This window comes from Anoplopoma fimbria, chromosome 19 (assembly GCF_027596085.1).
Source record: "Anoplopoma fimbria isolate UVic2021 breed Golden Eagle Sablefish chromosome 19, Afim_UVic_2022, whole genome shotgun sequence".
In the NCBI taxonomy this organism is placed as follows: domain Eukaryota; kingdom Metazoa; phylum Chordata; class Actinopteri; order Perciformes; family Anoplopomatidae; genus Anoplopoma; species Anoplopoma fimbria.
The window spans coordinates 11,830,731-11,847,414 of NC_072467.1; the positions used below are offsets into that span (position 1 = coordinate 11,830,731).

Here is a 16,684-nt window from a genome sequence, read left to right on the forward strand (position 1 = left end):
ATGAGGTCATTTTGCATATCTGTAGAAAAGATACATGCAGGTGGTGCATGTGCAGTGTGTGTGCAGTGTGTGTGCAGTGTGTGTGTGTGTCTGTGTTTGTGCGCACCCTGGGTAATTAGATAAAGAGAAGTGAATTAGCAGAGTCCACAGTGCCGAATGATGTTACACAGCCTAACCACGCCTAACTGAGACCCACTAATCACCACTCGTTAGGCTCACAGAACAGTGTGTGTGGATGCTTGTGTGCGTTCGTAGCATGGGTGTGTTTGCTAGCTGTGTGTCTTTTCTCATTACCCATGTTAAAATGAGTTCATTGAGGTAATTAGTGAGCTAAATGATAATAAGCCCTAAACACACTGGATGGGAGAAAGAGAACGACAGACAGACAAAGACAGAGGTTTTGTCCCCCTCTCCACTCAAAAAAAAAGTGGGATATAAACTGAACAGAAAGGTTCCAGTACTGGATACCAAGTACACTCAATATGGATACACTCCATCCAACAGTCTGACTTTGGTTTCATGGCACTGGCGTGGGCGGTTGCCAAGATAAGCTATTGGAGACACGCACTAGAACTCCAAAAGAAATCAAACACACAGTCAGCACGACCACCGTACATCTCTATATATCCTGTGGGAAGAAAACTAGGGAACTAATGAACACTGGGAAATGTTCCTGAACTGCCCCTGGGTGATAGAAGTGCACTGAAAGAGAGTGCCAGAGCTAGGGGGAGACTTAAAGGGGAATAAAACATGCTGTAATACTGCAAAGGTAAGGTCGTTATTCAAGTGTTACATTTGGCAGCCAGGAGCTGGAGCTGTGGCCTGTCTGGGACACACTCCACAGCTCAGAGAGATGTATATCTGTCAGCCAAGCATGCATAAAACAAACACACACACACACACACACACACACATCTATGTCTGTGTCAGCCTAAAACAGGCATCAAATGGTGGGAAAAAAAATTGTGTGTGCAGCTTCCAGCAGAATGTTTAGAAACCAAACAGTCCTGACACAAGGCTTTCATTCTGCTCCACATTGCACTCCAAACTGGACCAAGATTCACAGGCACCTGGCTGGGCAGCACCACCTTCAGCGGGGGAATGAACCAGACATGAGGTTCAAATCAGACCTGCATCACATGGCCTTGCTTGGAGTGTTTACTTAGTCGAGACTTTTTGAAGTAAGGACAATTCAGGACAAGTCTCAGCTGTAATACAATTAAAGAACCGTACGATACGCTTACTTCAAATTATTTCTCGTGAATGTCAAAATTGTCTCGAGGATAAGTGTGCGGAAAGCCAATCTGTTTGCTGGGCGAATCATGGAATTAATTAAAAAAAGAAAAAGATTTTGTGCTGTGTAAAATGTGTACATCGTAAAAAAAATTGTGCACGAAAGAAGTCACTTTTAGTCGAATATGTATGTAGATCTGTCTTGGGTTAAAAGTCCCACAATCTGAGCAGTTACTCTTTATGTGCATACAGCGCAGTTGTGACAAAAGGTAGATAGCCGGCTCTGGCTGTCTCATAGTGTAATTAACACATCTATGAAAAGGACAGAGTGAAAAAATCAGCAGTGAATCAGCAAACTGATCCGTGCTCTCAGTTGTTGACGTTTTGTTGAAGTGTTATCTGGTTACCACAGGGCTCAATGGAACGGTGTGTGGATTCTACTTCATGCAATGTGTCCCTATCGACCAAAACAAACCTAAATTGAACCACAATATTACAGTGAGGTGATACTGGGGGTGAGACAGTAACTGCCGGCATAATGACCAACCTATTTGAGCTCAAAATGTTGAGAAGTGGGCAGATACAAAGAACGGTGGACACATTTGGCACCGTGTGCACACACTCAAATGCACACTGACACACACACACACACACACACACACACACACACACACACACACACACACAGAGGCTGAACAGGTGCAGCCGGACACGACAACACAGGCCTGCTCTCTGTTTCTCAAGAGAATGACTCCCCCACCCCTCCTTCACCCTCTGCCTCGCTCTGTTTGGGTGTGTATGTGGGTGTATGTTAGGTGGCTAAATAAAGAGGCCATCTCTCCGTACCTCCTCTCCCCTGTGTCCCACCTCATGTCGTCGTCGTCCCCCCCATAGCTTGTGTGTATGTGTGTGTGTTTTCACAATACAAGGCCTCTCCCCCCGGGAGCAGATCTGCTGAGCCACAGAGTACCGGTCACACACAAACACACACGGATACATGCTCACACACACACACACACACACACACACACACACACACACACACACACACACACACACACACAAACAAACACACACACACAGACCCCTGGGATGTGCTGCGGCAAGGGAGAGCAGCACCCAACACCAATGTCTGGAAACAGGATGATGAAAGAGCCACTCACGTCATGGAAGATGGCAGAAAAGACACACACACACGGTTTGCATGTACACAAACACACATTAAATAAGCCACACTGCAATGCAAAGACTCAAGCAGATCGTCAGAAAAGTAAAATCACAAACAAGTTAACAGCTGCTCACTTATTTGAATTATTGCTGCACAAACTCACACACCAACAAAAACACAGACACACAAACAAAGGGCTTAAATGCTGCAATACAGACAAAAACACAGATGCACTGTGAGCTGTCACAAGCAGGCAATAATAGTTCACAGACACACACACACACACACACACACACAAACACACACACAGGAACTGTTTTCCCGTGGTAGCCTTGGGGAAATTAAAACTACATTATGGACCTCCAGAGGGTAGTGGAGAGAGAGGGGTAGAGGAAGAGGAAAAGAGAGAGAGGAAGCGAGAGAGGAGGGAGAAGGGCCAGTGTCCTGTTTTCCTCAGCTCTGGCCATCATCAAGATATTACTGTTAACCAGGAGAACAGGGATACAGCTTGTGATCTCCCTTCATTGTCTCACCTCCTCATGTATGTATCAGATTGTTTTTTATTCTTCCTCTAAACACTTATCTCACGTAGCACGTTTAGCATGTCACTGTGGTGCACGTGCCCTAATGAACTACAACAACACCGTGCATAAGGTGCCATTTCCTTGTAGATGAAGAATCTGGGTTAAACAGTAGAGGAAATACCGCTCTGCTGACATTTTTCAAAATGGTAAATACTCCCAAAAGATAAAGGAAAACAAGAGACACACTTACTAGAGTGTGGTGTTTAACACAAAATATATGAACTGTGCAAAGACATTCACATATTTATTTTGCATGGTTAGATGAAAAGTGACAAAGCATGTCGTTCTTTTCTTGTGGCAGTTTCAAGAACATTTGTAGAAATTGCGTTAATGTATAATGATTTGATCAAGCTAGGCTCGCACACACACACACACACACACACACACACACACACTTTCCTGATACTTTCTGTCATCTAGAGGCAACTTTCCGTCCGACCGGCCATGTCTGCGTCTCAACACACCCATAAAAAATACTTTCACACACACACACACTCACTCAACACACATAAAAACACACACACACACACACACACACACACACACACACACACACACACACACACACACACACACACACACACACACACACACACACACACACACACACACACACACACACACACACACACACACACACACACACACACACACACACACCATTCACATTAACACAGCACTTAGGCTGTGAAGAAAAATAATGCACCAAGTTTCAGTTTCAGCTTGGGGACCTGACGAACCTTTTCCGTGATGACTCACTGGCTCTTTCTGGATGGGACTCGGTGTGCGTCTCTGTGTATGTAGTCCAAGAGAAACACTAAGTGTGTATGTGTGTGCGCGTGTGTAATCTATAGTAGATTGTGAGATAAGAATTGATAAAAACAAGACTCTAGAGAAAGAGAGGAGGCTGTCAATGCAAACAGACACACTCACATGCCTCATAAGTTCAGTCTTGCCTGGTTGGACTTGTGTCTCCTGCCTGGTTCGTTCTCCTACATGAGACTGAACATACGTTAAAGTATAAGTATCTATAAGTATATGCCTCTTATAAACAGGGCAACTCTGCTGCTACCTGCCCTTTCCAATACTGTATCTCTTTTTGCCTTGTTGGCCTTTTCCCTTTTTTACTTCACCCAGTACACTGGGGGGAGCAAGGGAACAAGAGAGGAAACAAGGGAGGAAGGGGACAAGTTGTTTTTCTGTCCCGCTAAGGCTTGACGTGGGCCGAGGGAAAGAGAGGCAGAGGGTGTTGGGGCACCTTCGAACTCCGAGGGCTCCTCTCTGGGGCCAGAAAGGCCGGGAAGAGGGAGGAAGAGGAGGAGATATAGGGGTGGGGGTGGGTGGGGGTAAGGTTGGCTCGATGCTATTCCCTTTGAGTCACCCTCCCAGCTCCCTCCGCCTACCCTCCCCTGAGTCTTTCCAAACTCAACACATTTTCCAGAGAAAGCGTAAGAGAGAGAGAGAGAGAGAGAGACAGAGACAGAGACAGAGGAAAAAGTGTATAGAAGGGATAAAGGAGGGCTGGAAGTTTGTAAATTGAATAGCAGGATAGGAAGGTACACTTCTCCATTCTCTCTTTTTCTCTCTCTCCCCCTTTCTCACCCCGTCCTTGTCGACACCATCTCCCAGGGAGTCAAGGAAACAAGGTCTTTCATCTTTTTTAATCTGCTTGAATAAGGGATAGGCAACAATTCTCACTCCTCTTCCCTCTCTCGCACACACACTTCCTCTAATATGAGCAGAGATAAAAAAAGTAGAAATGGTGAGGGACGGACGAAGAGAGAGGCAGACAATGAGAAATAAAATGTAGAGCGGCAGAAAGAGACAAGCATGCAGAGATAGAAAGAGAAAGTGATGTGGAGGATGCTGGGACGGGGAATTGATGGTGAAATCCAAATTGAAAGAGCGGCTGAGTAAGGGAATATGGGACAGTATGTTTTTATGGGAGGAAGAGAGTGAGATAGGTGTGTGTGTGTGTGTGTGTGTGTGTGTGTGTGTGTCTGTGTGTGTGTGTGTCATGGGACTCTAGCTTCCTGCAGGAACTGACACACACAGCAGTTCTAGTGGGCCACCCAGGACCTCAGTCAGCACCCCTCTTAACACACACACACACACACACACAAAATCAAGGACACACACACACACACACACACACACACACACACACAGACACACACACACAGACATAGCGCCCCTGGAGGAGAGTTAGCACGGGTCTGAGGAGGGGGGGTGGGCAAGGATGGGAGGGGTGAGTACGTCATAGACACCCCAAGGGTCATACTTTCCTATCCTTCTCTCCCTCTAGAGCTGAACGAGAGATGGGGCAGGAGAGGGAGGAGAGAGAGAGAGAGAGAGAGAGAGAGAGAGAGAGAGAGAGAGAGAGAGAGAGAGAGAGATAAATGCATATTTACCACATTCAGCAGTATCTTATTTCCCTGTTGGGATCTAGTCAGAGGAAGTGTTTAACTGTTCTCTGATAGGCTGCAAACCAGAGCAGAAAACTAGCTGCAACTGATAAACAACTACACTAGTTAAACTGCTTTTGCAATAGTTTATAACGTGTCTATTTTGATCTTCAACAAGTGTTGATGACAGCAGTGAGAGAAACTAGTGTTGTCTTCTTAAACTCATCTAGTCCAGTCGTTTACGTAGAAATCTGTAATGAGTCAATTAATCAATCGCACTTGACAGAAAATTAATCTGCAACTATTTTAATAATTGAGAAATCATTAAGGTATTTTCTAATTAAGTTTTTGGTTTTCTTTGTTTCCTGTTGTGGTTGACTGAATATGTTTGGATTTTAGACAACTGGTTGGACACTTAAACACGTCAGCAGGTGCTACGCTAACTTGTGTTAGCTGAACTGAATTCTAAAGAGGATCTGGCAATTTCTCTTCAAACAGACACTGTATGTACTTTTTATTTGCAGAATTCCACTATATTCAAGAATACATATATTTTCTGACCCCGACAACTAAGAGATAAATCACTACATAATGTGCAAAACAGCTTTGTGCTTTTCTTAATTTTATAAAGTCAAAGTGACAGTTTCGAAATGTGGTAAACTATCTTAATAAAAAATCTGATCTAAAGTTCTGAGTGGTTTGATTTCACACTATATTCTTATTATTTTCATGAAAATGTGTTCTTTAATGAACACATTTTACATACACCAGGAGGCTCAGCCAAAGCCTACTCTCATATGTCACCTGTACTTGTGTGGTAATTGTTTGGCCTGCAAAATAACAATGAGTAGAAATACATGCAGAGAGTTCATGTAATTGCCATCCATCTATCTTGACAAACGAACTTCAGAGCACAACTGGTTCAATTGTTCCTTTTCCATCAAGGCAAAAGGGCAAGTGGGGATAATTTCACATTTCCATCTCATGGTGGAAACAAGAGAGACGGGAGGATAGAAGAGGGGAGGGAGAGACAGAGAGGGAGGAATACAGCAGTTGGGTTTGGAGAAACCGCAAGGAAAAACAAAATCCAAGAAAAAGAACAAAAAGAGAAGAGCAGCCCAACCATCTCTCTGACTTCCTCCCAGGATATCACCAGACCACAGAGAGAAGCGAAAAAGCACACAAATCTCTCTCTTGTCTTCCCCCCCCCACACCCATCTTTCTCTCTCCATATCCCCTTTGTCATCTCTCTTTCCATTCAGTCTGACTGCCGGGACCACATCCCTCTCATGTCTCATTCGTTCTTTTCTCTTCAAATCTCCTCTTTTCTCGCTTATATGTTTTTTTCTTTCTCCCCAGTACTTTCGCCGATCCCTCCATCCTAACGCCTCTGTGTTCACTTCATCTCTCCAGCTTTTTCCCTTCTTTTTCTCCTTGATATCCCTCTGAGCAGACCATGACAAACCATGTGGAATTGATATTACATATTGTGTGTGTGTCAGACGTGCTGTATAGACTTAAGCCTCTCGTGTGGATCTGACAGCTTGCTGAAACTCTATTACATTATCAGTGTGTGTGTGTGTGTGTGTGTGTGTGTGTGTGTGTGTGTGTGTGTGTGTGTGTGTGTGTGTGTGTGTGTGTGTGTGTGTGTGTGTGTGTGTGTACACAAACCTGTCTGGACAGTTGATTCATCCCAGGTCCCTCCACACTCTGAAGACTCCCCTTCTTCTACCGCTGAGGAGAAAAATAGAGGGAGAGAAAGATATATTAAAACATAGCTTTAGTTTTTATTGTCAGACTGCACTGAGAAGGGTCAAAACCACGACCAAAAGGCCAAGAGCACAAGCAAATGTGCTGTATCTCACTTACAGCTGAAAAAGTTAGAAGATGAAAATCATTCAACAACTATTTTCAAAATCCCTTGATCGTTTCAATCAATTGATTTGAATCGGCTCTAGTTTCTAAATTGTGACGATTTGCTCATTGTCTTTATCTTATGTAAAAGTGAACTGAATATGTTCAGGTTTTAGCCAGATAAAAACAGACTTGGTGAGTACAGGTCTGTTTATAATAAACCTAATATTTCCCACTAGACCTTTGCAGTAAGTATTAGTTGGTTCTCTGAATTAATTGTTCTCCCATTTGTCTCCCCAACTTTGAATTCTAATGCAGTCTCTACAAACTCTGTTCGCTACTTTAGCGGTTTTTATCGGAGGGTCATGGAGTCTCCGTGAAATGTGTTATTTAACACCCCTAAAAATAGATCAAGGAAGCAACAAACATGCAGGTATTGACAATGACCATGTCCTGGGATCTCCCTGACACACGGACACAGAGCTGATCAGAGCTGGAATGTGACACCGACTTCCTGGGTACAACAGGAAGGAGGGAAGTACAGCTGGCACACAAACAGGAAATGGCTGGAGCCACCACACAATGGGGTTTCCTGCACACAACCTCCCCATCGCACGACTCCTCACTTCTCACTTACACGCCTGCGTCTCTGATCTCCCGGAATCCTGGTTCTCATCCTGCTCTCCCCCGGTGACCCCCCAACCCCTCCGACTCTCCATAGCTCTCCTCATATTCCTCACTCCACATCCTCATCAGCTCCCACTTGACCCGCCCCATCCTCACCATTAAGCTAAGCCAAGAGCTCAAATGAAAACAAGAAGTTATAAATCAGTGAAGTGTTCCTTCTAAAAGAAAAACAGGCTGTTGAGATGCTCCTTGTTTTATTCAAACCCCATGCTGTTAACCTGTACACACGGTCAAATATACTGTATATGTGCAGTTCAGATATAAGGAAAGATTTGGTTGCTAAATACCGGGGTGCTCAGTTGTCCCTGGTAGTCATGTAGACAGTTAGAATTTAGTGTTGGTGTATAAAAGTTATTGATGGCAATTACTTTAACACCTAGTTTGAAAAAAATCTCTCTCTCTGCAGAATCTAGAGAATGGTCAAAATAATTCCTGGATAGTAGTCAGTACATCCAATGCAACATCAAAAAAATGTAACTGTTATTGGTTAATTTCGCAAACTTAATGTTCCAAAATGTAAACAAATGTAAAATGGGGCTCACGCTGTTGCCTGCAGTCACAACATTATCCTTCAGGTTACTTGTAAAAGGTCATCTGTTCACACAAGTGAAGACTTTTAGTGTACTTATGTTGTTGTTAAAGCTCATAAGAACAATTAACTATTTTTGACCTGACCAAAAAAAAAAAAAAAATCACAGTACGAGAAGATACTATTTGTTTTTGTGTGTTGGATTCATAAATTAATAAATAAATAAATAAATTTTTTTTTTCTTTTGGATTCCCATTGAATATGAAAAGAACTAATGATAAATGGATTGTTGCCGTTCAGTGAAGCTTTGCCAATAGAGAGGTATTTAAGGGAGGACAAAGTAGAGCCAAACTCTGTCTACCTGAGCTGGTGATCTTTACTACAGGAACAAACTAAGCATCTTACCATAATCATGACATGACAAAAAATACTACATTTATGGACCTAAAGTAGAATCAGAACTGGACCCAGAACTGGGATAAATATGAAAACCACAAACATCCCAAAGCATTTCTTCCAAAAACAAATGGAGAAAATCTTGATTTACTGCAAAGTCAACTGATTTGTTTATTCGACGCCACAAAAACATACACAAGCTTATTGTTGCTCCTCCCATAACTTCCAGGCAATTGTACAAGTAGATAAAAATAAAAATCACTCTCGCACACACACACACACACACACACACACACACACACACAGACATGTTTATGTATAAAAAGGTGCTCCAAGGCATAGCATGCCTACATTACACGCTAAATGAGATGCTAAGGCACTGTCTAAAAACAAACAAAAACATAATTCATCTTGAATCCTTTTTTTCTGACCGAAGATTGTTTGGTAAATTTGGTGTAGCTGCTGAACTAAGTTGTTTCCAGAGACGCAGCCTTTAATCCATCTCAAAACAGTGGTCCTGGGGTTCACTTTCAGTCTGTTCACGTTGGATTGACCCACAATTCAGAAGGACCCACTCCCCCTTCCTCACAAACTAAAGAAACAAAAACCCGGGTCGGCATATGGATCGAGTCTGAAATCTCCCTTTGAGAGTCTGGGGCCGGAGCCGGTTTTGAGGGCCAGATGTAGGCCACAGTGTGCTAATAACGGACTAATGGATCCCTGGACAAACACATTATGCACACACAGCACAGCGCGCACACACGAGACAGACCCACACAGGATTCTGACTTGAAGGCTGTGCGTTTGCCTGAACAGAACCCAGTGCGGATAGAGACCTCCCAACAAGACTGACGTGTCTGCCAAACACAGCAGACAGAAACAGATGAGAGACGGTATGAGAAGAGAAAACCAGAAGAAAAACAAAAGTACTTCCTCGTAGATAATAAAAAAGAGGGCTTTGCAGCCGAACACACCTATGTTAGCCCGCAATCGAGCCATGTGTCGGGTTGCATGATTAATACCGTACTATTACCTTAGCGACATGGAAAGCAAATGTGTATGTGTTTTGATGCATTTGTTTACAATAACTTGATGCAGAAAAACAAAGTCAGGTGAGATGATAGACACAAGTTGAACCATAAAAGCCCATTTTATGCCGCGGCGCCTTTTTATAAAGCCCCACGGACTTTAAGGAAGGATCTTGTGGAACCTTCATGAAAAGAGGGACCTGTATCACTTATATGGACAGAGACCTGAATCAAAAGTTTGACTTTGTGGCAAGCAGTGTTCCCGCTGAGACCACACTCTGCTGGAACTGGGCTTCCCTGCTCTTTTTGTGACAGGGATTCTCTGTATTTTTTTTCCCTGACACGTTTGAAAAAAAAAAAAAAAAGGTGAAATCACGATAAAGACAAATTGTTGTGGTAGTTATGGGGAATTTGGGATGTTATAGAAATACCTAGTATGGTAACTCTCATTTTTTCCCTGATTAGACTGAAGGGAATACAGTGTGTTTTAATAGCGGAGCACACATAGCTTTATTTAGATTCCCCTATCCTCTCTCTGTCCCCCCTCAGAGACACACACACCGCTACTGTGAACCCTGCACACACCAGGGGGTCGGCGGTGGGGGTGTATGTGTGTGGGAAACGTTGAGCATGCCTGCACATACTGTGTGAGTAGAAAAATAGAGAGTTCAATGAGACGTGTTCGCGTGTACGTGTGTGTGTGTACATCTAGTTCACACCATGAGGGAAAATATTCTTCAGAGAAAGACCTGAAGTACGTGCGTCTGTAGGGGGAAAATATAGAATTCAAGGTATCAATTTCTTTCCACAATCGTGTGTCCCTCCGACTTTTTTCTGCCTTCTGTACGTCTCAAGGCACTACCAGAGTTTCATATGTGCGAAAAATGAAATATCACGAACAACGGGTTAACAAAAGGAATTGAGGGATGTCATGTATGACACTTTTTTGAACAAAATACTGCACATTTGTAGGTTGATGTTTTTCTTATTTTTTGGACGATATCAGACGTGTTTTGATCCCACAAAAGAGCGCTCAGGAGGACTACGGTGAACTGATCCTAAACAGTCTTTTGTTTAGCTCGAACAAAAGCTCTATAGATCAGCAGCTTAGTGTCTTTGGTTGTTCCGTGAACAATTAATCACTTCTAATTAGCCACACCTGTACTTGGTCCTTTGGTGCATCAAACGCAGGTGTGTTCACTTGTTCGTACTGCGTGGATAAGCACTGAGCTACGTTAACATCTCGGACGTTTTCCTGTCAGTTTTGCTGCACATGTTGAGCGAGACAAATTACAACTTTATCGTTCTTTTCACTACGTTGAGACTGATGTGGTTCTGAGCAGAGGCCTTAGAAGACAGAGTAAATTAAAACAGCTGTGCAGATGTGCTGGGACATTAAGAACTCATTCTAATCTGATGTTTCATTTTCCAAAAGCCACTTTGATATAACTTCAACCGACTTTAATTTGAACAATGTTGGTTATGTGAAGTAAATTCCATAATAAAATAATTAATAACTATAATAAAAATGTCTATATGTGACAAACAAGTGTGACATCACCCAGGCTTATGCAACTTTGGCCGCATTTCCCCCCCAAAAAACAAACGCACGCAGAAGTAACTTAAATGTAGGCAAGCCAATCATTATTATTGAGACAGCAGAGGCCTAGATATCAAACAATCCGCCTCAACAACATCACACACAGATTGCACAGATCCGGAACAAAAACAAACCCCAGAACATGACATATGTGCAGGTGTGTGACTCAAAGCAAACAAGACGCTTCTGGGAATCCTTGAAGCATCTATACACGCACTTGCACACAAACACAACAATGAAACCTTGTTTTTGCCGTTGCTTTTGTTGAGCCCTGAGACACCTTAGTCTTTTAAATGTGTGTTTTTAGATGTATGTTCCAACAAATACACCAAACGTGGTTAAATGAGAACATAAAGAAGTGATTTCCCTGGAAGTGGGGTGTACTTTCAAGACGGTTGTACTTTGAAGGTGGCAGCATTCCTTGCTGAGGTTTTGAAGAAGCTCGCACTCAGAGAATGCTGTCTCACACTGTGAATATAAACATGTGTATTTTGTGTTTACTTGGCAGCTTGGGTAATATCCACAGATTGATGCAAGAGGTCGACAGATGGAGGAATTTCACAGACAAAGGCCAAGGTGCTGTTTTTGTTTTTCAATTAATTTTTAAGTGGAACTATGCTTTATTACATTATAGCCTAGGACAATGACAGAGACATCAGCCGTTGCTCGTTGGCTTGAGTTATTTGTGTTTGCGTGCGACTGAAGCAGCACACAAGAGCAGCACATTTTCCACTCTGTACAAACACACAAAAAGTTGTGGCAACATACAATAAACAGTGCCAACCACACCTGCAGGCTCACAAACATTAGCCTTGACATGAAATTGCGACACAAAACTACACAACACCCTTGTCTGCAATGCAATGGGCTGCTATGGTTCATTAGACAGGCACACGATTATACTATGGTGTCCACAGCAGCAAAAACACACACAAATCACAATTGCATGCATACGCAAAATAGGTCCCAATATGATAATCTGCAAAGCAGGAATTCCCAATGTCAGAGTCTCAAGTCTCCATCTTAAAAAAAACATACAGGAATATCAAATTAGATATTCGACCCTAAAGCTGAGGAGAAATGGGTCATGAGATTTCATTTTTATTATATATTATATATTAAATATACATTTTATATTTTTTGTAAGTTAAAGACCGGGCTCATATCAGGTCATTTGGCACAAAACTGCATCTCCTGGAACATTTTAATAACTTAATGGATAATTTAGGCATAGTGCAATATTGGAACTTTTTTATTAAACCCATTACAATAGAACTTCTTTATGTGATTAAGGCAGTTCTGTCTCAGATTTATGTACGAGTCATCCACAACCGCTTGTGGAATGTGTGAGGTCTCTCTCTTTGCAGCCATCATGCAGCCCAGGAATGATACGCGAGTTCCATCTGTAGTCTCTAATTTTAACATTGCACTGCAAATATTTACACATGGGTTTAAGACCGAGGGTAATTAATTACATTTTCTGACACAGCACCTAGAGGAACAGACCTACTGTTCTAGTAACTGGTAAGCTGCTCCACGTTCAAACAGTGTACTCGTTTGAAGTACAAGTGGGATCCTAGGGGAAATCCTTTTATTTTTTTAATCTGACTACAAAACCCGTCTTTAAAGTGTCTTGGAAAAGGGAAGTAATGTGAAGAGTAGTTGATGGGTGATATTATTTACACATTTGATCTATCCAAACCGAGTACAATCTCCTACAACGCATGTCAATTTGGGGAAAAACTAACTTTACAAAACTAGGCCGATAAAGCCTCAACAGTGAGCTATGGCTGTTTGGCTCCAATCGGAGTTCTAGGGTACATTGAGAGGAGAGGAGAGGAGGAGAGAGGAATGGTCCTAACTGGAACAGAAAAGCAATTTAAGTTTTGCATCCACATCATGATGTTCATGATCATGGACAAATATTTACACAGTTGTTATTATTAATTATACACATGCAGACACACACACACACACACACACACATAAACACAACTGCAAAGAGTTACAACAGTGCAACTCTCTCTCCACTGTCTCCGTTCTCTACCTCCATCATTTCCTCCTTTACAACCTCATCTACTCCCCCTCTCTCCCTTACTAATCTATTCAATCTTCCCTTGTTCATTACCCATATCCTGTCGTCATTCTTCACAATTGTCTCCCTTCCTTCATCTCTTAAGTGTCTCTCCCCTGAACACAACTCACCATCCATCCATCTCTAACCACCCATTCATTTATAATAAAAAAATGTGTCCCTCTGTCTCTCCTTTTTCTCCATCTGTCCTCCACACCTCCCTCTGCATTCCCCCTCTTCTACCACATTCCCACTTGCTCCCCCTTCTATCTTTGTCTGTCCTTCTCTTCTGTCCCATGGAAGCACTTATAGCCTCAATAAGAAAACCCTTTGTCTTTTTTTTCTCCTCCTAAACAACACATGCACGCACGCTATCAGGGCCATTTATTCCCAAGGCTCTGGTGTTCCCAGATCTCTTTGACGAGCGGGTCACTGTGGCCAATCATGCATTGGCCATGCGGCCCAGAGAGGCGGGATGTGGGTCAGTGTGGCCAATGATACGCTGGTTATTTTCCCCGGAGGGACCGGCTGATTGACAACTGGTGCTGGACAGAAGTCAAGAGGGTAATTGTCATCCAACTCTCTCTCTCTCTCTCTGTATCTTTTCTGTCTCTCATCCTATACACACTCATTTTCCTCTTCCTCCCTCCTCCCTTTCTATCACCCTCCCTCCCTCTCCCCCTCCCCCTTCCCCTTTCCAACCCACTTCCTAGCCCCCACTTCCCCTCCCCAACCCGCTTTCTCCCTATAGCTCCAGAGGGACTCTCTCATTGGCCGCCCTTCCTGTCCCTCAGGAACGACTTTGTGACGCTACTGGCCGAGGGCTGATGCCAATCTCCATCCGCAGCCCGCCCCCCGGGAGCCCCCCCAAACTTCAATGGCCTGTGTCAAGCACACACACGCACACACACACACAAGCGAGCACTTCTAGCCAAGGGACGGGGACAGAAGCTGATTAACCAAATACTTTTATCAGCAGTAAAAACCGCTCTCTCTGCCTGCCTGCATTCTGAACAAAACAGCCTTAAAATACATAAACACACACACACACACGCGCAGACACACACACACACACACACACCCCAAGCACTGAGCCACTGGCCAGAAACATCAGGCTAGTCTGGGGTTTGGGACAGTGTGTGTCAGTGTGTGTGTGTGTGTGTGTGCACGCATGCTTTTGTGTGTGCGAGAGTGTGTAAAGGGACAGAGGTAGCAGAGGGCTTAGATGGATGGCAGAGAGAAAGAACAACAAGCACACAAAGCCTGGCGGACAAGCTTCATCGCCCTCTCTATCTTTCTCTTTCTGCTGTCTCTCTTTTCTACTCTTCCCCTCTCGTCCTCACTCCCCCCCCCTTTTTTTTGATCCAAAAATGTTTCCATCTGATTGTGTTCTCTTAGTTTTTCTTGTACCCTGAGCCTTGACTACTTTTTCTTCCGGTCATTCTTCCCCTCTGTATTTCTATCCCAACTACCATCGTCTCTTCACCCATTTTGCTCCTCGCACCTTCTCTTTAGTCTCTTGCTGAATATGAGGTCATAGTGGTTTTAAACCATGCTGTGCTGTCCAACTGAGTTGCTATGCGACCGCCCCAATATCCCCAAAACTTACCCAGAACACTATATGACAACATTAACACACATGCCTCGCTTTCTCTTACACATGCATCCCAAACGCTTGTGTTGAAAAAATGATCGACGTCAGACTAAAAGACACCGAGGCCTTAAACAAAGAGAATGAAATCACCGAAAGAGGTGTTAATTAAATGCTTTCTTTTTTCTTTTTTTATTAACTCCAGTCAACCATACCTTTATGAGTAGTGGGCACATACACAAACGCACACATGCGTGTAGGAAGAAATCTGTATAGAAAGACAGGAAACACACACACAAGCATTTGAAACTAAGAGCTGCTTATTAACACACAACAAATTCACCGCACTCCCAACATACGGAGAGAAGAACACTCATCTTTTTACACACACACACACACACACACACACACACACACACACACACACATTAACACACACAAGCGCAGAGTTGATGTTCAGGGCCAAACAACACAGCTTGAGATTAAAGAGCCTCTCTGATCTGACATTTGTTTTTCTGTCTGTCAGAGAGAGTGTGGCGGGAAGAGGAATCAATAGCAGAAGAGACGTGCGGAGGAGAAGAGAGGAGAGGAAAGAGAGTGAGGAGTAAAAGGAGAACATAACAAAGGACCTAAAGAGAGTGGAGTAAGAAGTAGAAAGGAAAAAGGAAAGCAGAGGTGGAGAGGTTGAGGTGAGAGAGAGGTGAGGATGAAAAGCACCGTTGAGGTGAAAGTAGAGAGGTGAAGGAGGACAGCGAGGACAGAGAGAGAGAGAGAGAGATAAGGAGGAGGAGAGAAAGAGAGGGCAGGAGGAGGAGAGGGAAAGCATTCCTCTGGAGCACCTCAACTCTTGGGAAGGCTCCAGAAATAACTGAACTAGAAGTTCCCCCAGCAGCCTCCACTCACCATTACAGACTGGGACACACACACACACACACACACACACACACACACACACACACACACACACACACACACACACACACACACACACACACACACACGTCAAATAAAAAAAAAAAAGGCACCAAGTTCACCATTAGAAGACTGAGCTCCAAAATGAACACGGACTCAAATGTGGTTTAAAAACATCTCAGACAAATGACGGGGTAACGTGGTTACAGCACATCGCATATTCACACGCGTGCACAATCACGCAAACAGAGAGAACATGAGCAACAAGAGCAGTGAGGTCTGGAGGGTGTGTGGGGGGGGTACATAATTGCCTTCTCTTGTAGTACAGGCAGGGGAGTGCTTTTTGACTGAAGACACCAATTTCACGCCAAGGCATTATTTAGCTTGATACAAACTTGATTAGGCTTTGCGGGAGGAGAGAGAGAGAGAGAGAGCGAGCGAGAGACGGAGACGCGGAGAAGGAAAAGGGAAATAAACAGCTTTGTGTCACGCCGCATCGCTGGCGGATAGATTAACTTGCTCGTCACGCTCCTTCTGGGAGTAACAAGAAAAATATACACACAGCGCGCGTGTGTGTGTGCTTGGAGCGTGGCTGGCTGTTTGTTTGTTTGTTTGAATGGATG

The 16,684-nt window shown here is 43.6% G+C and overlaps 1 protein-coding gene across 5 annotated transcripts in view; it reads right to left on the reverse strand.

The window, feature by feature from the left end:
* Positions 1–16,684, reverse strand: part of znf423 (zinc finger protein 423) — a 144,110-nt gene that overhangs the window by 114,781 nt on the left and 12,645 nt on the right. For all 5 annotated transcript variants that reach the window (XM_054620293.1, XM_054620292.1, XM_054620291.1 and 2 more), the window contains exon 2: positions 7,062–7,124. In XM_054620293.1, coding sequence (XP_054476268.1) covers positions 7,062–7,124 — 63 coding nt within the window. The remainder of the gene's footprint in view (positions 1–7,061; positions 7,125–16,684) is intronic.